Source organism: Vanellus vanellus (assembly GCF_965231255.1).
Source record: "Vanellus vanellus genome assembly, chromosome: 1".
Classification (NCBI taxonomy): Eukaryota; Metazoa; Chordata; class Aves; order Charadriiformes; family Charadriidae; genus Vanellus; species Vanellus vanellus.
The window spans coordinates 135,496,367-135,518,067 of NC_138905.1; the positions used below are offsets into that span (position 1 = coordinate 135,496,367).

The 21,701-nt window shown below is 43.4% G+C and overlaps 1 protein-coding gene across 1 annotated transcript in view; it reads right to left on the reverse strand.

Moving 5' to 3' along the window:
* The window catches only part of PPEF1 (protein phosphatase with EF-hand domain 1), a gene marked incomplete at both ends in the record, with an annotated part of 30,381 nt that extends 24,274 nt beyond the window's left edge, over positions 1-6,107 (reverse strand). Inside the window, 3 exons of the mRNA XM_082498759.1 lie at positions 402-453; positions 1,251-1,378; positions 6,044-6,107. Of these exons, the coding sequence (XP_082354885.1) occupies positions 402-453; positions 1,251-1,378; positions 6,044-6,107 (244 nt within the window). The remainder of the gene's footprint in view (positions 1-401; positions 454-1,250; positions 1,379-6,043) is intronic.
* Positions 6,108-21,701: the final 15,594 nt, after the last annotated feature.

The window sequence follows — 21,701 nt, forward strand, 5'->3', positions numbered from 1 at the left end:
AACCTCTTTGACTACACCTGCCCCAAACCAACTAGACACAGTCTTTCTGGTAATCACATCTCATAGTTTAAGAAAACATGCACAGAAAGCTGTGAAAACTGGCATCAGTAAGGCTACCATTAGAACAGCTTAAGGGCAATAACATATAAGAAAGCACTCTGAGCACCTCTGAGTATTCTCATAAGGACAACAGGTATCTGTTCTGACTTCCACCTTCCTTCATCGAGTAGATATTGAGCAAAGTCAACACTTACAGGATAAAATTCTTATTACAGTATTTGGGAAATCAAATCTCAGCCCCAACATGTGCCATAGGCTGTAAACATCACATTGAAAATTAACTTCCCTCACATCCGTTTTTTCAAATAGATTCTCCATATTACTTTGATTTTTATCCTTACCTGCATCAGGATTAGTACAGTGATCCAGCATGAATGTGAAAAAGTTGGACAGCTGAGTATGGAAAAGAAAAGAACAAGTACACACTAATCAGTTTAGGGGATCCAACAAGCATTAACATTCTCTTTCCTTACTCAAATACTAACATTTTCCCACTTTGGGGGATCTAAGACACTACTATACGTTCCCATAGCATCAGCCTGCAATAATGACACTACTTGTGTCCTACTAGAAAACTGGCTTACTCCCTTCCTTCTTTGCTGTGAATTAGTAGATTGACACTATATGAATACATACAAAGTTTCAGGGCTGTATCAATGCTACTGACATTTTTGGGTGTAATTCATCCTGCCAATCAACCAGACTATTTCCCTAGACTTCCTTTGTAGTCAATAGAAAGATACTACTACTGTGCACTAAACTAACTTTAGACCCTGATGCTAGAATGAACACAAAGCCCTAGAAGTTCCTAATTCCCTGAATTGACCCTAAAGGAAGCCTGGGTTGACATGCTGACATGCAGATATCTCTGCTATACATATCTTGCCTCACAGACACAGTTAAGATCACCCATAGTGGGATGACCTGCAATCCCTGGCTAACAGAACTGTTCCACAGGAACCTCTAACCTAGATATGGTTGTATGGGCAGAATGGTGTCCTGCTGCTTATCTAATTTTATATATATATGTATACACACAACTTAGTTCATGTGTGAGGCAGGGAAGCAGTTTTATTATACAGGACAGAAATTTGTAGGGAGAAATAACCACATATCCATTTTGTTTGTGCAACTTGAGTCCTATAGGGATAACATAACTGCTTGTACAGGAAGAATTGAAGATTACAAACCTGTAGTTGATCTTGCTCATCAGCATATTCGATTGACTGAAAGATACTCAGAGAATAGCGGCGCCTCATCTCTATTCGGGCCATTGTAAGGCGGTACCAATTCTGGATAAGGATAGCAGCTCTAATGACTGTCAAAACAGAAAGCAATGGCGTACACATGGATGCAGTGTAATCTACAATGAAAACATACGTGCTACCTTTGCAGAATTTTGCAGAGAGATGACAAATTCAGTCCATTGTGCACAGTTGACATTAAGATGAAACTCTGTAAAAGGGAGACCGAAAAAGTGTTTTCTCATAATGAATACATGATGCATTTACTGTTTCTGTCTTCAGGGACAGATCCCAAACTAGCTGACTTGCTCAGGCCTGTATTGTCAGAAACCTTCCCCATCTCATTGTCCTGAAGACAGTGTCCACGTAAGAAGTCAGACATGTTCAGCTGATGGGCAGTATGTGGGTTTTGGGGAGGTGAGGGAAGGAAGAAGAGCAGTTTGGCCTACCAACAAAATGTATTCCTTTACCAAGCTGCAGTAAAAAGCTTCAGACTTTGCAAGCTATAACATGAGCATTGTGTAATGGCAGAGTTTGTCACAGCCTCTTTTAACAGAAATTTTTTGCCTGCACAGCTGTATCAGCAAGCCAGCAAAACTCAAACCTTAGGATAAAATGGTAACAAATCATATTGAAGGGCAGAATACGTTGCTTAAATAGACATTCCAAAAGGCATACAGGTATATCATTGGCTAGCTTGGTGAAGAAATGAACAGTCACCCCAAGAATTCAATGGGACATGTCAGAAGACCATTTTGGACCATGTGCTGAATACACATCCCACTCAGCACTTTAAGAAGTTGTGTCTACTATTGTCCCGGTCTGGAAAATAGCTGGAAACTTCACTGAAGGACAATCACCAAGACTGCAGCCTAGAGTGAAGGGCCTGCTGCCTACAGGCCTCAGTCACGCCACAAACAGATCACATTCCTTTGGCTGCTCAGATAAAAGTTTATCAAGCAGAACATCTGGTCACACAAAGAGGTCTTGGGGTGGGCACTGTCCTGTGGGGAGAGCTCCTCACACCTATGTCAAGAAATTAGTGCTGCGTGAACAGCGGCCACCAGTGAGACATGTGCAGGAAGACAGGAGCTCCAAGAGTTGATGCCCACTTGATCCCTCCCCACCACTTTGACAATCCCCCCTGCTACTCCTGGTACCCAAAGGATAACAGCTGTCAGGAGCCATGGGGTGAAATGTGGGTGGCAGTAGCACTGCCAGCTGGAAGGCAAGAGAAAAGGCAGGCAGGCGTGCCCTCAGCATTACAGGTGCCCTCAGCATTACAGGTGATCACTGCAGCTCTGATAAACCTGGAGGGAGGAGTGAAAGCAGAAGGCTGGAGGGGCTGTGCTCAGCCTGAAATAACCATGAGCTTGGGAGAGGAGGAACAGATGAGCTCAGCAGTAACTTCTGCCGCTTCATAGAGCTGTGACTCTCTAGTGCTCTAAGAGTGCCTATCCAGAAAGATCAACATACTTTGAGAAAAGCATTCCTCGGTCACTTGTTAACTGTTTGGTTTTTTTTTTTAAGATCCGCTAAAGAGGAATAAAAGCACGTTTCAGATACTTAGGGCCTATGTGAGTATGGATTTATCATCCAGAGGAGGACACCGTTCACTATACGAAATAGAACAAAATGCAGCTACTACCTTGAAGATTGAGCAGCTGAAATAATGGCAAATCCAAATCTAGTCATTTTCTTAAATTCTACTCAGAAGGAAACTCTGTATGAACATGCTTAGCCCTACAGAGCACTAACAGGGGCAGTTAAGAGGCATTACATTTGACACTGCGCAACAGCGAGAGGAAGACAGAGCACCGGGGTATTGGATCCTGCACCTGTCCCAATGCTACCACATTGCTACTACCATATTCTTGTCTGGCAACAAAAAATAGAGTAAGGCAGGAAGCTACTCTCACGAGATGTCACATTTACTCACTTAAAGTTGAACATAATTCTTTCTGGACTTGTTGCTCTACCTCTTTTCCCTTACCTCTTTTTCCCTGTACTCTCAACAGGATACCAGTAAACAAGTAGACATGACCAGAAATGTCCAGCCTTTACCTCCAGTCCTGCAGCTAACACCTCGCTTCAAGGAGTTTCCTAAGCAACTCAATCCTTAATAACTCAGCATAGGACACAGAAAAAAGTCTCTGTGCTTCTGACCTTGAAGGAACAAATCAAAGCAGCTGTAGGACAACTCTGCTGAAGGTACAAGGACCAAAGGAATACACTGATCTTAGCTCCTGACACTCCCAAGATCTAGAGTTCATTTCTGAGCAGATGAAGAGATGACCAGGAGAAGCACAGAAACAAAACTCTGACATTGTCCTGAATTCCAGAATTTGACAGAATCACCACTTCACAGCACTGCAAATTCATGAAAGAGAAAGGAGGAAACTCAAACCAACACTAATGTCTTAACATGAATATGCTTCTATATTATTACAGTTGCCAAAATGAACAGTTGATACTGAAAAACAAAACAAAACAAGAAATAACAACCAACAATTCATACTAATGCTTTTTCTCTCTGCAAAATAGCACAGAGAAGCTCTGCACTAAAAGGACAACAGTTTACACCAGTCAATTATTTTAGCTAATCACAAATACCAGGAATTTTGAGACTAGGAGTAAGATTGATTTTTTTTCTTAAACTGACGGTTATGCAGGTAAAGAAAAACCTCCATAGATGAGTGATTCTATTAATAAATGTAGAATGTTAAGGAAGCTTTTAAATAAAAATGCTTACAGGTGCCATAATAGCACATTGTTTGCTTATTTTGCCATTAATAAGTATACAGTATAGTTAAAAAGTGGCAAAGTTTTCTAGTCCAGACAAGGCCAAAATCAGTAAAGACTCCCATCCTACAGATATCACATCCATCCTAGAAAAATTTTCCTGCCTGAAGAAAATGTAATCCTTATATGACTAAGAGCATCCTTCATACCCTAGATAAACTCTGAGATCTCTCTTATTTTCTGTCCTTTCTAGAATTCACCACCACCACAGACCTGAAAGTCTGACACATCACGGCAAGGCTGTTGTCAACTTTTCTGTTTAGAAGAGTACCTAAGGGGCAAAGCACAGCCACCAACACAGAAACTGATTTCCAGCATCAGAACCATTAAACTTCCCATTAAAGCCCCCATGGGTTGCTTAATGGTCCTGAGCACTTAACATGGCACAGTTCCACTGGTATCACATAAGATGGATACATATCGACCACTATGGTTAATGTTGCAAATCTAACAGAATATTTCCTGTCATTCTTTTTAATTGTACTTATTACAGCACTTTTATTCTCAGGACTGAATCAGAACATGATTTTCACACTACGCTAAACTGCATCTGTAAATGAAATTGTTATCAGATGCAGAAGATCTCTACACCAGCAAGTACCTGTTAAGTTCATGTTATTAAGGCATTAGAGAGATATACAGCCTCAGGCTGCAGATAGAATGACAGTTCAGCATCATTTGACTACTGCTGAAGTGTGGAAACAATACCATCCAACAACTGGAGAGAACAAAACATTGTCAAATAAGCACACAAAACCATAAGCCAGCTTTGCGGTAGCAAATCCTGGCTCCACAGCAATGTGTATTGATGCCTGTATACTGAGAAGAGTACAGCTCCTCATGCCCACTCCAAGCTTTCGCACCCTCAGAAACTCATCTCTGAGGCCTTGGAAGGCACGTATATGCATAGCATGCAAACCCAAAGAGGAAGAACCGCTTCCCAGTTATGGGTAGGTCTGGGACTCCAGATGTTTCCATTCTACTTCCACTGCTGAGTTACAGCACTGATGCTGCTGTGACAGCCAAGTAGTGTACACAAAGCTGAGGGCTACTCTTAAACCAGTAAGCTTGGATCCCTGTAGCCATGACTAAGTTGCTCCTGCTCCTTAGTCACCAGTTTCCTGTGCCTTGTGTCCTGGCTTGGTAGCCAAAAAGAGCCTTACTTTTCAACCATGGTTGGTCAGTATAATAATCTCCTAAGACTATGCACACTGCCACATAAGATGGCTCTCAGCAGACCTGTAAATTGTGCTTTAATAACAAACCTTGAAAGAGAACACAAAGGGCCTGAGCAAAGATCTGGGCCAATCCTGGAACCCACCTGCCTGTGCAAAGCCTGGTGTGTTCATCCTAGGGTGTGGTATGATTAAAAGCAGGGGGATGATGCATTAGTTTTCTAATTGAACATTTAACCAGGTACTGTGAAGATTTTCAACTGACAGCCTCAGTGACTATCAGAGAGAATTTCAGGCCAGGCACTTGGTATGGCAGAAAATGGATTCTGAGAGACATTGTAACAGCTCTGCTTTATTACATTTGTTTCATAATTGGGGTCACCCAACAGCAGGGAAATTTAGGTAGTTTGCCCAAGAATCATACGTTGTGCAAGACCATAAAAGGTCCCCTCAGTACCTTATCACACACGCTTTGCCAGTGACAGAGCAAGCGTAGACACATCTGAAATTCAGCTTCTGTCCCTGATGCTGTGAATCTTTTCCAGCCCAATCTGTAGATGTTAGAGGTGGTCTACAGTTGCCTTCTGACCTCAGCCAGCACTCTTTTATGCACTCTTTTAAAAAGAGGATAATTAGAAAATAAATTTCTCTGAACAAGTCAGGACCCTGACAACAGGACTGGGGAGAAACGTTACCTTGCAATCCTCCTCTGGTGTTACAGAGAGAATGACCACCAACCCTGAAGACAAAGGCAGCACTCACCTTTCTCTGACTTTCTGTCAGCTACAGAACTGCTGCACCCCATGGTTCCAATGATGCTGCCCATCAGTTTTAATTGCTGCTGATACGAAGCATGTTTCTCTTAGCTGTTAGCGTTACACACATTTCCTGTGTTCTTCCTTCAGCAATGAGGATTATACCCCTCTGGAGTCATGTGCTCTTCCTAGCACTCCTAACAGGGAGAGGATTGGGAGGGAGGAACAGAGAGAAAAAAAGAAAGTATTTGACAACACAGAATCTAAAGTACCTACAGCTCATGCAAAAATTACTGTACAGCACATCCTACACAAACTGGACCTGATGAACCATGGTAGGTTTCTTTTTCATGACTGATCACTCTCAGCTTGCATTCAAGACCCACTAATACAGTTTACTTTTTACGTGTTAGCTGAAAGTTAAAATGCACCAGTGATTTCTTAATCTGAAGCATAGCTATTTAAAGCCTTACTACTAGGGACAAGGGACCACAGAGGAATGTTACTCTTCATTCTTGTGATTTGAAAATTGGAACTGCAGAATTTTAAAGACTTCAAATTACATCTGATACTATTGCTAAAAAAAACTCCAAACGGTAGCCCTCCTAACACTCCATTGATTTGAAAATGTGCCCTACCACCCCATTTATCTTTTTATACCTCAGTGTCACCATCACTGAATTTACAAGGAGAAACAGTGCCATAGCAAATTGTGTCATTATCAGATTTCATTTAAATAAAATATCTAATTTTCTGTTGCATTTCTACTGAAACATTCTAAATAAAAGATTTGGTTTCATTAAAAAAATGAACAAAGTACTTTTTACAGTGTGGCCTTTGGGTTTTTCTCCTGGCACTTGCTCATCTCTTCACTAACTGGTATCATTCACTAATGCAATATACTTCCTAATCAACAAGTTCAAATGTTCAAATTTCCCTGAGATACAAAATGGCTCAATTTCTAAGTAACAAGAAAGTTACTGATGCTCTTAGAGAGACTGAACTTTGTTTCAGCTAAAGATTTCTTATATGATCACACTGACCGTTCTCACTCCCTGTCGCCAGGGATACATGTTTCTCTCTAGCATGTCTGACACATCTAAGTTATTGCATTTGCTGTTTTGCTTCATTGATATTCCTTTTCTTTTAACTTGAATTTTAAAGCAAAGAAGAAATTCATCAGCATAAAATGAATGCTTAACTACATTTCCGTTGGCTTTACTAGTAGAAGTAACAATAACAGGAGGATAAGGGAGAGAGAAAAACACAAATGGATAACTAGCCTATTTTCAATTTCAATTGTTAAACACATTTATTGTTGTGGGACTATTTATAGTTTATATATATTGTTATGTTATGTTATGTTAGTTATGTTAATATCACACAACTGTTTACAGTTGTTGGACTTTTTTCAGGGTCCCACAACACAAGGGTATCCTACACTTGAGCTGAGTCTGCCACCTTCTGAATCAGTATTTATTTCAGGAAAGAAGGTTTTAAGGGTTTTTTCCCCACAATGCACTGCTTTTCTTCCCTCTGAAGAAGATACCATGAAATCCAAACAAGTGCTGTTACATTCATGTTGAGCCAATCAATGGCTTTGACAGCATGAAATACAGCACTGATATTGCTAATAGCTCAAATATGTCTTATCTCCAAACAATTGTTGTTTTCCTGAACAGCATCTCCTCACCTGGCCTCTTAGGAGAATCTCAGGTCTTCATTAGTCCATCTAAACCATCCAGCCACAACTTTAATTGTGATGTGAAGACTAGGACCAAGAGCAAAATAGAGCTTACAATCTAAGTCGTATTGCAGCAAGACTATCTCCATTAAAGGGCAGGTCAGCATGAGCCCAGCAACTGGCCATTGGAAGCCCCAAACAGAATCATCACACCTCTCAAGACTTCACCCAAGCCATAGCAAACAAAAGGCTGACCCAACAAATGGGGATCTAACTATCACACCCTACTTTCAATGACTTAAGCTTTTCTCCCAGTCATCCCCACTCTTCCCTCCACCTACCTCTAAATTCGTGGACTTCTAGCACCTCCTTGAGCAAAGAAATAAAAAAAGATAGAGACATAGGGACAGAAATTTTATGGTGATAGCAGTAAATAAAGCCTGAAACATACATTCAAAGCTTGAAGGAAAACTTGCACAAACATATCCTAACATTAAACCTCTTGAAAAGGCCAAACCTGGCCATCAAAGAGTTAGTCCGGGGGAGTAATTATCACCTTCAGTCCCAAATATCTGCATCCTAAAAAGGTTATAGCAAACATTTAAACTACTACCCTATTTCTTGATGGCTTCTCTGCTGGCTACAGAGCCACTCTGGCTATCAACCTGCATGTCCAGACTCCAGACCAGTCACACCTACCGAAGACTCCAGCAAGCACGGTCTCCACCCAGGCCCAGCAAATTCACTTTCTGCCCTTCTTGCCTGATTAAAGAATCATGAACAAGTGGAAAGGAAGCTCCAAAGAAAGAAATCTCTCCCCTCCAGCCCCCAGGTATGTTGGTTCAAGCCAACTCCTGCCCCATGCCAAACCCTGCCTTCCTGGGCAAAGGCATAGAAAAATACCAGGCAAAGGCCATGAAGACCTTCCATGGGGACAAAGGTTTAAACCCAAGCATTTAAAACATTAGAATCATTTCTGTGAGCTACTTACTATGCAGTGTAGCAATGTCTGCTGAAGAATCATTTGCTGTTACAAAATTCCCCCAAATGTTGGCTGATGAAACAGAAAGCCGGGCTTTTGCCAAAGCATCAAAAAAGGCTTCAGAGATACAAGGTAGTTGGATGCAAATTTGGGACATAATGCTGTGTTAGCATTCTGGATACTATACCACTGATTTACCCTTAAGAGAGAATCTGTCATGTTCACTAAAAAGCAGGCAGTAATTCAATTTCTACAGGCCAGTGATCTGTCCCATTTTTAAATATAACTCCAAGAAATTGCTACATTTCTTTCAGTTCAGCAAAAAGGCAATTTTGTGATGGACAGGTATTGAATATACAGCCCATTCACTGAAGCAAAATAAAATGTCATTCCAACCAGGCCAATAGACATGCACCAAGCTAAGCCGGAGTGGCACATGCTGCTCTTTTTCTGGATAGGAGTCACTGAAGGTAACACTGCAGCAAGTGCCCAGAAATTTAGGTTTCAGAACCTGAGCTGTCAAGAGCCTGATTTACAGAGATAATGAATCAGCACCATTTGATCTGGACATAATAGGTGCTGCCCAAAATCAATCAGGCCTCCAGTTTGTCAGTCACGTAAAGACCAGGCTGCCTCAAGAATAATGGAAATCTTGTAAAGATTTATAGCTGACTTTTAATGAAATCAGGCTGCAGGTCCTTTGGGCAGCCAGCCATCCTTTCAAGCATACCTTATCTTTTAAAATTAGATGAGCTGTGCTTCTGGCAGACAAGTGTAAGCTAGGTCAAGTCTGAGGATATGGAAGCCATATGAATAAGAGCCACTACGCTTTAACTTCTTAATCCGGCTTTGTCCCATTTGTTTCTTACCTTTGATAAACAAAGAATGAAAGGCTTCTCCCTTTACTTTTGTTGGGATGGGACTTCCACAATTATGCTACTTCACCTACAAGTTGTTTCAATGGCTATCTCCAGCAATGTGCCTCCTTTCCCTACTCACCCCTTTCTCAAAAGTACTTGTGAACAAATAGTTACAATCTCCTCCCATAACATGTTTTAGAAGGTACATGTGGTTGGAGACGTGATGAGAAAGGGAGAGTTTTCTCCATAAAGATCAGATGGATGGATGGGTGGATGCTTCCAACGACAGGGGCTTTGGTGTTCTTTCATACTGACATTTTTTTCATTTTTTGTGACTCACAGACTTTCTTTTCAGTTGTTTTCCTTTGGAAATAAGGACTGCAGAGAACTGAGAAACAGATGCTATAACATGAGTTTATGATGGATTTGCTTCTGTGCATTGTTGAGGGAATGACACAGGAAAGAGCAAAATAGCCTAGAGAAGAGAACCCAGACATTAAACCATGACCCTCAGGTTAGTAGCTGTGGAGAGACAAGTCTTCAAAGCTGTCTTGTTGCCAGAGTTGGGATTGTCAAGGACAGGAATCTAGAGATGAGTTAAAGATTTCATTAGCTAAATGACCCACCCTGCAGAAAGTGGGACGAAGCAGCCACAGTCAACTAACAAAGTGAAAGAGAACCTGGCTATGGCACACAAGAGCTGTAATTTTGACACTAATGCTGAATTTGGTCTACCAAGGGGCTGATATAAGAACATCAAACATAGGCAATGGAGTATGTGTTTAGGTCTCTGTTATTTTACATCTATGGGACAAACTGACGTTTCTGTTTAGTGTCCTTCAGTGATAATTATATGTGAAAGAAAGAAATGAGAAAGCCTTTTTTCTTACAGATAATTTCTTCAGCCTGCTCAGAGGAGCATGACTAAACTCAATATAGAACTGATGGAATCATTTCTAGCAATGGCTGTGTTGATAGATCTTAGTGTTTGGGCCAGGAATCAATAGGGAATGGATGTAGTAAGATACTTGGAAGCCAGTAAAGCCTGAAAGAGAATAGGATGAAGATGGACCAGCTCATTAAGGTGGACTCATATTCCTGAGCACAAGAATGCACTGCAAAAAGAAATGAAAGCAAGAGCTGCAAAGGTGTGAACAGGCAGAGATTGTTCAAGCAATCACTGAATTCAGGAACAGCATGCAAATCCAAAGAGGATCTGTAGAAAAATGATAGATATTGATTGTAAACAACAGTTCATGTTGTTTACAATCAATAAAGGACACATTTACACAAAACTTTTACACTTTTTTTGGGGGCAGAAAATAAACAAACAAAGCAAGTAGCCTCATTGTTTGTGCAGCAAGACTTTGGGGAGAATGTTTTTAAAAGAGAGGGGGAGTAGCAAATACAAGTGCACAAATGGGGTGAAGATCACCTTGAAGTATAAGCAAAACCATCATATTACTTTCCAGAAAGGTTAAACGCCTCTAGGGGGAGATTCCTTCAGGAAGCAAGGAGAAAACTAAAATTCCTGAAGCAAAGTTAGCTCTAGTACACTGTACCCAACCAGAGCATAAAAGTCAGCAACTGTTGTAGCCTATTATCCTGGAGGAAAAGGAAAAACCAAATCACGCACCATCCTGCAGTTAATGAGCAGGGTCTTAATGACACGCCATTTAATTCTCCTTACTTGAAAGAGGAAAGTGATGAAAAAGCAAGGCTCCAGAATAGAGTAAATATGTGTTGAAATCTGAGCCAGTTTAAAGATGAAATTCATGGTTCTGCTAAAATTCATATTTGTTTTAATAAAGTTTGTTAAGTATCAGAAAAAGGTCCAGAATTATCATTATAAAAATACTTTTTCCTAAAACAAATACTACATAAAATACAGTTGTCTCAAAGCTATTTGACCTCATCTGTATTCCGAAGTTCTGGATAAGTGATCCAGTCCAGGTCAAACGTTATAGCTTGAAGCACACTGATTTTTCTCAACGTAAAATCATAAACAGTCCCACATACATCTGTCATGCCCTACACAGACTTAGGATGAAGTAAATTTGCTCTTTAAAAGCAAGCTAAATATATATATATACACCCCACCCAAAGATATTACCTGTTTTTTCTTTCTGCTTCAGCAACACCGAGTTTTTTTCCACAAGAGTACCTTTAGAAGATTCTTTTTTTTAAGAGAAAGCAGCCCCGTTTTGGAAGCAGAACTGCACAATAAGGGGTGCAGCTCTGCAGAACAGGTGCTTCAATTCTCTCTGGGGATCTGGAGCTCTCAGAAGCTGCAATGCACTTGCTCTCCACCTATTTATACAGCTTCCTGAGAGGCAATTTCTTGAGCATTGCTCTTCAGAAATAGTCAGGGGAAAACGGCGTTTTCATCGTCCAGCCTGATGTGAAAGCTCATGACTGCAGCCCTACAGCTGTGCTGTACGTGTGCTGTTGAAAAGCTGTTTTGTCACCATGCCTCCTGAATCTCAGGCAGAGAAAGGGATGGGCTGAAGTTATCGGCTTTGCATCTGAAGTCACATGATCTCTTTCAAGTGGACCAGCCTTTCTGCTGTGTCGAGGCAATGATTTGCATTTTAGCAGATCTAGCACACTGGAAAAAAACAGAAGGGCTGTCCAGGTATTTGGTTATCTGATGTAACTGGCATGGTTATGAAAGCCCTTAAGGAAAGAAATACTGAATTTACTACGAGACATTGTATCTGCATATTAGTGATATAGGTGTTCTCCAAAACACTGTCATACGCGGATAATGGAACAAGTATGAAGCACTCAAATCTTGCACTCATAAGCACTGCACTAATGCCTGCACATTTAATTTCTTCCTGTGGATGCACATCCCCATAAACACGTGACTGGAATTCAGTGGACTTGGTTCACGGTTTGTCTCATCTGCTCCTCGTTCAACTACTGGAACAGGATCAGACAAGCTGAGAACACTGCAACGTTGCTCCTCTGTGAGGTCAGGAATCCATGGCACTGCATGCTTTGAAATCAAACCCTGACCCCTGGCAGCAGGGGCCGCACCTCTGACCTAGCTCCTCACTATTGCTGACCACAGTGTCCTCAAACCAGGACACACAGGCTCTCAATGACTACACAGGTGCGCAAGGAAGGGCAGAGCTGTCACACCCAAGGTGATTCATTACTGCCCACTGCTACCACAACAGCCCCTGAGGAATCTGCTGCTTCTGGCATGGGGCAGTATATTGATAGTGTGGGAACACTATAGTTTTGAACACACACAGCACCAAACCACTCAAAAATATTACCTGTCAGTAGAAGTATGGTATTGTAATATCACCAGTATAGACTTGAGCCCAGTCCTCAGCACCTATACACCACTTTGACCCCCAGTCTGTCTTTCCACCTCTCTCTGAAAGCCAGGAGGGGCTGCTTGCTGCTGTGCAGTGATAGAACAGAGCACAGCAGCCACTTCTGTGGGGTGTTCCTTGCTCTGCAGCCTCTCCATGTGATGGAGTCCCACCAGGACTGGGTAGGGAGCAAAAGATTTCTGAGAAGAGAGACAAATAAAGCAAGATCTTCACCCTCCTGTCCCTGCCCCAAAGGTCTAATAACACTGTAATGTTTTATTTTCATGAAATTTTTGCCATCATTCTGGCGTCACTTCTAAAGGCATCAACCACCACTGTGAAGGACAGAGTGATCAAATCACCTTTTGGGACAAACAGACAACTGCCTTTACTGTGACAGAATGGATACATTTATTAATGTGCAAAAGATATTTAAAGTGCCAAACCAGCAAATCAGCAGGCACTGTGTGAATGCACTGGTTTGATTGACTGAGCTAGTCCTTTTGAGGTTCTGGAGTCCCAGACACAAGCTTCCACTTTCAGAGCTGTTCCTCTCCTGTGAGACAAGACAGTAAATGGAATACATACCAGGCGTGATAATTCTGCATGACCCAGAAGAGTTTTGATGTTTGTTTTTCTGGCAGGATGCACTTTCCCTGATCAGAGTTACAGTAGCTAATCATTTATGTATGATCACGCTGTTCTGCCAAAATGCATGCAAGCAAAAATACATCATAACCTCTTTCCACTGCACTCTGGGGATACACGTTATTTATAAAACATTTACTGTACCTGATAAATTCATCTATATTGGCATTTACCGATTTACTCTGCATAATGAGAGGCTATAAGGTTTGTTCCAATGGCCAACAAATCCATCAAAGATGTTTCATCCAAGATCAATGGGAGAGGGATCAAACCCTTAGCTGTTAGGTTCTGTTGGACATAAAGCCTCCACTGCGTGTTTTGTTATTCATGGAAGTTGTTCATCCTCTGTCTCTAGGTCTGACGTGACCAAGCAACCTGATAAAGAGTCAGTCTTGCTGGACCGAGCCACCTCTCCAGTTACGTTTGGGGATCAAAATAACATGCAACTTGAGGAAACACAAATGTGCTTTCTAAATTAACCTTTCCTGTTCAAGTCCAAGGACGTAGGCTGTACCAAACAAGACTATTCTCCTTTCTACATAGGGCAAAGAGAACATACCAGTTCAACCAACAAGGACACACATACTACTGCTTTTTTGTTCAGCAGTCAGGTATCATGCACATGCTTAAGATGCTGAAAAGGGTTTTAGCAAGCATCAACAGCTGCAACAGAAAGTAGGTCAAAAAAATCTGACAATATGTTGTTGAGCAGTCTAGCATGACAAGAAAAAACCCCAGTTATGTTGTTAGCACAGAAATTGGGAAATCCCTTTACAAGCAGCCCTTCCTGATGCAATAGCACGTATTCTGTTTTCCAAATACTTTGGAAACATTAATCTCCTGAGCAAGCCTCCATGCAGGCATTCCACATACATAATTCAAATTCTGCTTCAGGCCTGTTTCTCAGAAGCACCCACTACAAAGTGATGTAACTGATATTTTTCAGAAAGACTGAAGATAACCATAATTGAAGGGAATGTGCTGCTTCTGAGCCCTGGCCATGGTTCCCCTCCTCTTACCCTTCCAAGCTCAAAGAAGGATTTTCATGTGACCCAATGGAGTATTTTAAAGTACTATCCAGGGGACAAGTCCCTGCCTGGGAGACCTGGACGTCCAGTCACAAGCAGAAAGAATAAAAAGAACAGAAGAAATGAAGAGAGAAATAAATGTCCAGAACAATTTTAAACTCTGTCTCAGTCAGTGAGATGGCAGAAATCTGTTCTCACAAATCAGAAGTAGGTTAATTTGGGTGAACAGGAATAGAAATCTCTCCCCCCCAGACATTTCTGGGTGAAATGATGAATAGAAGACACCAAAACTAGCAGCATCCTTGTCAAAAAGAGCACAAAATCAGGAATGTGAAAGAAAGGCAGCTGTAGGGCCTCCAAACTCCTGAAGGCCAAGAAACTAGACCAGAACATTATGAAAATTATCAGGATACCTTCTGAAAAATGAGAACACTTTTTTAAAAAAAGGAAGATTTCCCAAATTATCAGATGAATGCAAATTATTCTGGGAAGCAATGACTAATGACCTAATTTGCACACTCTACCTCCCTCACAAGTTAGCGTCATCCTCCACTGAGAGCCTATAGAGATGACAGCTATCTACAGCACTCGAGTTCTGCCAAATCTTAGTAAAGCAACACAAGGAAAAAGAAATGGACACAAAAGTTGCCTAACGACAGTCTGATCTGCATTTTGTTGCTCTGGTGAACCATAAGCTGCACAGACAGTACAAAACTGACATCTGGAAGCCTCAAGCCCACCAGACTGTCTGTTCCCAAAAGGTGCCTCTGGGTTATATCAGGCTCTCCAGGTCAGGAGGGCACACAGATTTGACTCACACACTAATGATCAGTATGTAAAATGATTTTTTAAATTATTTTTTATTGTTTTTTTAAAGACTGGGAACTGCCAACCACTAAGAGCAGTCATGGAGCACGTACATGGTAAGGGGTCAGCAAAGTCTACGGAAATAATGTTTTTCACCTCTGATTTCACCTTATCCTAATGAAATTGCTTCTAATGACAAAAAGGCAAATTTTTCTGCCTTATAACAGTAAACCACCTGCTGCTTCAGCAAAATAGTATTATTCGTTTCAAGAGTGAAGGCAACGATGATATTTACCAACAAACAATACACTGTTTTGCTTACAGGCACCGCACACTTCTGAAAATTAACAAACCTGTCTTTTATATTCCAAATGACAGTTTCTGCTTGTACCTTAAGGCAGGCCCCTTAATTTGTACATTCGACAAGCCACTCCTTTTGGGATGTGAGGGTTTGGTACGGTGAGGATTGAGGTAATGCAGGGAGTGCAGAACCCCCCCGCTAAAACGTAACAGACGAAACAAGGCAGTTATTGTCTGACGTCATAGACGACAAAAAAAAAACAACCTACCCCACCACAGGCCGAGCTGCCAACGGCCAAACGCCGCGGCCCGGTGGCCTCGAGGGCGGGGGGCGGTGTGAGGCGGGGAGCGCGAGCGCAGGGAGCCCCCTGCTGGCGGCCCGCCCGCGCAACGGCTGCCCGCCCGCGCGCCGCGCCTACGTGGGCGGGGCGGAGGAAGGAGGCGCGCCAGCATGTCTCGTCGATAGGGGCAGTGCCGGGGCGCTGGGTGTACGTGGCGGTTCCATAGTGTAGTGGTTATCACGTCTGCTTTACACGCAGAAGGTCCTGGGTTCGAGCCCCAGTGGAACCAGCGCCTCCAAGCTATTTTTGGGCTCAGCTGGAGTTTTTCATAATTTCCTTTATTTCTGAGTCTTGCTTTGCTTCCCCCCCATCCCTCAAGACGGGCTCTCCGCCCGTCTGCCCAGCACGGGGCTGAGTGTCACGATTTACAAGGTTTTAATGTGGTCACTCACCATATCATACTCCCTGGCTGCCATTTTGTGGTGCCCAGTGCCTCTGTTGCAGAGGGGAGGCCCAAGGCAGCCCAGGGGCTGTGGGCCTGACTGTGCCAAAGCCTTGCTGAGCCACGGGTCGCCCAGGTGGGGGAACAGGCAGCTGGAAGCCTAATAAAAGTGTTGCTGCTCCCTTTAAGCCTGTCTGACCTATGGGCCATCATCTGGGGCCATTTTGCATCTTCTTCTGGGCCCCTTCTGATGGGTGCAGCTTAGACCTAGGCTGGCTGCTGTGGCTAAGTGCAGGTGGGGCCTCTGTTTGCCGCAGGTCAGAGGTTTTGTCCTCAGCGGGGCTGGACGCCTGCCTGCAAGAGGAACCTTTCCCTGCCAGTGCGGGTGAGGGATCCCTGCCTGACCGCAGTCCCTCAGCTGCCTAACCAAGAGACAGCAGAGACCAGAGGTAGCCATGGTGTCAGCGGGTAGAAGCCACGGCCTGTGCCTCCGCCCAAGCGGGACCAAGGGCGCATGAGCGTCCACACAGCGGTGGCAAAGGCTGCAGCCTGATGTGTTCCCAAGGAGATGTTTCATCAGGGCAGACTGGTTTCACCTCTGTGTTTGGAGAAGTGTTTGAGCACTGGGGAAAGGCCAGTGCTTTCACAGCCCACAGCTAGCAAGCACGGTTAATTCAGTCCTTGTTTTCCCCTGTACTGTGGGTATCATTGTTTTTATTAACCGGATAAGAAAAAAACATCTCAGCTTGCCTTGGAGCAGTTTAACTTTTGAATTATAACGTGTTGTCTCATTTTGCACGTGCAAGCCTTTAGAAAAGGGTAACCTCTGGGCATGGATACTGCCACAGCATCTGTCTGCGCGTGAGAGCCCTAACAAGCGCTGGGGCCAAGACATATCTGCAGGAGGAGGAGGAGAGTCCCTTAGCTCTGCTGAGCTGGAGTTTGCTCTTGAGTCTCTGCAGGATCAGAGCAGGAGGGTGTGATTTGCCTATCTTAAAGATGAAAGAGGAAAACTGACTTAACTTACTTTAATCAGGATCTTATTAAGAAACTTACCTTAATCATCAACATCTTAAGAAAACCATTAGTGTTTGTCAGTGCTTGCTCTTACTAAAGACACAGTCCGGGGTATGGGCAAGCTGCAGTTAGAGATTGCAGCACAATCCAGGGATACCTGGGCTAGGTTGTAAAAGCTCTTTTGGGTAGAAAGCACCCATGTATCACATAGTGAGACCTAGCAGGATAAAGTTATAACATTAAGCACTGTAATGTCACTAAGGGCCTGTGTATCCTGCAGCCAGAAAGTGCAGGCATACGCAGGTCTGGCTTTCCTCTGCTTAGCTTGGTTAGCAGTGTGCGTGCAGCCCACGGGAGGTGCAGCTGATGTGTCCCACTTCTCCGGTAAACTGCCTTCCACAGCCGGCCTCCTTCAAGGATGCAGGCTCAAAGGTGAATCAGCTATAGCCAGACTTCTCCTAATGCAGTGTATGCAAGCCTTTGGTGTAGGTACTTCCCGTCTAATTGCAATGGTGATCCCACAGTGCCTGCCCTGCCAATGAGAGCCACAGCTCCTGTAGGTGCATGCGTTACAGGGAGTGGGCCTGATCCTGGTGGCCAGCACCAGGCAACGAGCTGCATTGTGTTTTGTTGCATTTAGGAAAAAGGCTTCTTTTCAGAAAAGGACTTAAGCTAACACTTCAAACTCCTTGAAAGAATATTTTATTTCAAAAGACAGATCTTCAGCGTATGCAGACCATCACAGATCCATCCATTTCAAGGGGATCCAGCTCCTGACGGTTTGACTCAAGCTCTTACAGTGTTGGCAGTCTTGCTCTCTCGGCACGTCTGTATCCTACTTCTGAGAGATGCCTGTGGTTCACACGTACATGTACAAATGTGCACGTTCCCTAACTGTGCTAAAACCAAAGCGCGCCAGTCACACATTTGTGCTGAGACATTGCGTGTCGTGTGTGTTCAGCTCCCAGACGCATGAAACCGTGCGCACTGCTCTGACTTAGCTGTCTGGCACTCTTTGGGAGGAACACAAAATAGCTATGTGGAATTGCGCTTCTTTCTCACACGTGAGCGCTTTTACCTCCTGATTCCCCTCTGGGGGCACACGCTCACACACGCTGCTGGTCTGTCAAGCACCAGGGAGGGCTCTGTGCTTAGGAGTGCGTTTTGAGAGCTTGTGGATGCACAGCTCTGCCATGCTCGAAAGCAAATTCCTTTCTTATAAGGAGAAAGCTATGGGCAGAAAGCATTAAGTCTGCATAAGATGCTGGCATGGGCTCCTCAAATGGTGGCCAGCTATGTCTGTATCTGTTAATAAAACCATGCCAAGGTATGGACTGCAGCACTGGCCTCTGGTCATCCATGCTGTTTAATTCATGGCTACTGAGAAAATTGTGGTTCAGGCCAGCTAACCCAGCTAGGAAGGACATGTGCCAGGGAGCATCCCCAGGCAGGGTGTCGAACAGCCTCTGCTCAGCTTGGATCCCCCTCCTGCCATCCCAGGGGATTTGCAGCTTTACGTACCCACACACCCTCACATCACACCCCTGGAAATATAAGCTGTGCTCTCAGCTTCATGCAGTAAAAGCATCCCAATGGTGCAGGTGGCATTTGTGTTATTTCCCACTATCTGGGGGAAGAAAACACACCAAAATATCTGAGGGCCGTACAATCATACAAAAATGTCTTAGGACCAATGAGACATGAGCTGGACCTGGAGGAGATGCATGGCCAAAAGAGTGAACCTGCCCGACCAGTTTCTGCCCCTGTTTTACGAAGCAGTGTGGATGTCATCAAACTGTCCTGCTTTGGACTGTTTGTACCAGGCACAGTTTTGTTCCATAATCCATGCCAGGCTAATTTTTATCCTTTTTAAATTTTTTGTTTGTTTGTTTAATAAAGGGCAAATGTAGCTCTTTCTGGTGCTGTATTGTGTACTGGCTTTAAAATGTTTTCTGTCTTCTCTACCTGAAAGTATTTGTATGCCTGCTAGGAATCAACTACGTGATTCATTTAGCAATGCTGTCTGCAGTGGCGGCACAGTTTTGCTGTTTACAGTTATTAAAATGAAGGACCATCAACATTAAAAGCAGAGGGTCTGAACTGCGTATACGGAGACTTTAATTTTAAGGCTCTTCTACTCTTCCTGTGAACCATTTTTGGTTTTTGAACACTACAGACATGTTTTTAAGCAAAGGCTGCCCTTCTTTTGATGGGGAGGGAATTTTGTAACTGGTGACCCACCAGTCTGGAGGGTGTCCCTTTGGATGAAATGTTCTTTGATAATAGCTGTGCTATTTCTGAACATGATCCCTGAGCTATTGCATTTCTTACAAGAAATCAAGACCTATTTGAAGGGTGAAGCTGACCATAAACTGAGCTGATTTTAAACTGCTTGGGGTGATGGGGGAGGAATTTGATTTCACTTTTTTAAAATACGGTAGGTGATTTCTCTCTGGGTGGGCTGTTCTGGCTCCTGGTGACCTGTGCTTATGAGAACATAAGGCGAGAGGCTGAAGCCCTGGTCTGGTTTTCCAAGAGATATGTGGATGAAGGTATTTGGGGATTTTTAAGCCAGGATTTTCAAGCCCGTGGGATTTAGATACCAGGTGCTCATCAATGCAGAGAGGGAATAGCTATCTTAGTGTCTTCAGCAGCTCTGGAAATATCTGTCTCTGTGGCAGCCCATTTTAGACCGGACAGCAAAGAGAGGAAGAGAGAGAGAGCCTTACCTGGATACTGTGTAGATCCTGGAGTGAGATGCACCTGGGCGAATGCCCAGAGGCAACCCTGGTACCCTCAGTGAGGCTCACGCTTGTTCACACCCTGGCTGGATTTTCTGGTGGGTCTCACTGCCTGGAGAGGGGTGCTGCATATGAGTGTGAAGCTTCTGAGAAAAAAATCAAGAGCAGCCTCCTGCCCTTAAGAAAATGACCCCCTTCCTGGTGCCTGGGACGAGCCGCCCTGCTTGCTCGCCCTGCCATGCATTGATGCTCCCCAGTGTTTGGGGTGAGGTGGCCCAGGTTCATGAAGCAGGATGGCCGAGTCCATGCAGGGGTCTGCCTGATATAACCCACCCTCTCCCTTAGGGTAGATTAAAGTGGAAAAAGTGTTGGGCTGAGGAGGTTAAACTGCTCAAGGCTGAGCAAAGCAGCGAGCCCCCTTGGCAGGAGACTTGTCCCATCCATGTCACGTGCCCTGGCAAGGCCAGGGATGCATCAGCACTGGAGGTGTGACTGCAGGGGGATGCCATACCTGACACCCCATTTACAGCGCATCCCAAATTTGTGGGTATCCAAAGGCAGGTGAGATGAATCCTGCCCCAGGGGATTGTTTCCGAAAAGTCAGCATCCTTGTTTGCACAGCATTTTTTGAATGGATGTAGACCAGAAGACTAGAGACAGGTCTAGCTTAATTCAACAGCAGCTCCACGTGATCTATGCAGCGCTTTAATCTATTCCCTGTGCATACAGTCCGAGATCTTTTGAAACAAAGAAAGCTGCTTCCGAAGCCATTGCTTTCATAAACCTCCATTAAAAATACACTGCTAATTGCACGTAATTAACAGAGATTGGAGGAACAGGTGCAAGATCCACTGGAATCACTAGAAGTCTGCTCTTGTCTTGGATCTTTGAGTCATTTTAAAATCAAATGTATAACTCTCTCTGATGTAAACTGGTTGAGAGGATGCTATAGGTAGAACTGTTAGCAAAGGGAGGTTTACTTTTTTGGTTTGAGGTTTTTACAGCTCAGCAAGTAAGCAACTGAAATGTGCTATTTCTGTTTGATCTACTAATTGCAGTTTTCAGCCCCTTGCAATTAGGAGACTGAAAGAGCAGTAAGGCCAGGGCAGATTTCTACACACAGCTATTATTAGGAAAGGCATTGACAGTGTAGAGGTAAATAATTGGGGTGGAAGATAATTAATACATACTACATACAATAGACAATATGCGCTACATATATTTTATAAGCATTAGTCATCTTCTGCATTTGTATAGGGGATATATGTGGTTTCTGAGTAGGTGTATCCTTGTTTATTTGGATGTATGTCTGCATACACAATCAGATTTGAACTCAGAGTGTAGGTACCTCCGTACTTTTTACCTTTTAAAGAGTGTTACGCATGACACATCCTCTAGGATGGAGCTTGACAGTAATAATTGTGTGGTTGGCTTGATGGTGCTTGATGAAATCATGAGAATGGAGGAGAGTAAGGTGCTTAGGCAATGCTTAAGTTAATCCCATGCCTTCCCAGCAAGCTGAGCAGCACACTAAGGAGCTATTCCT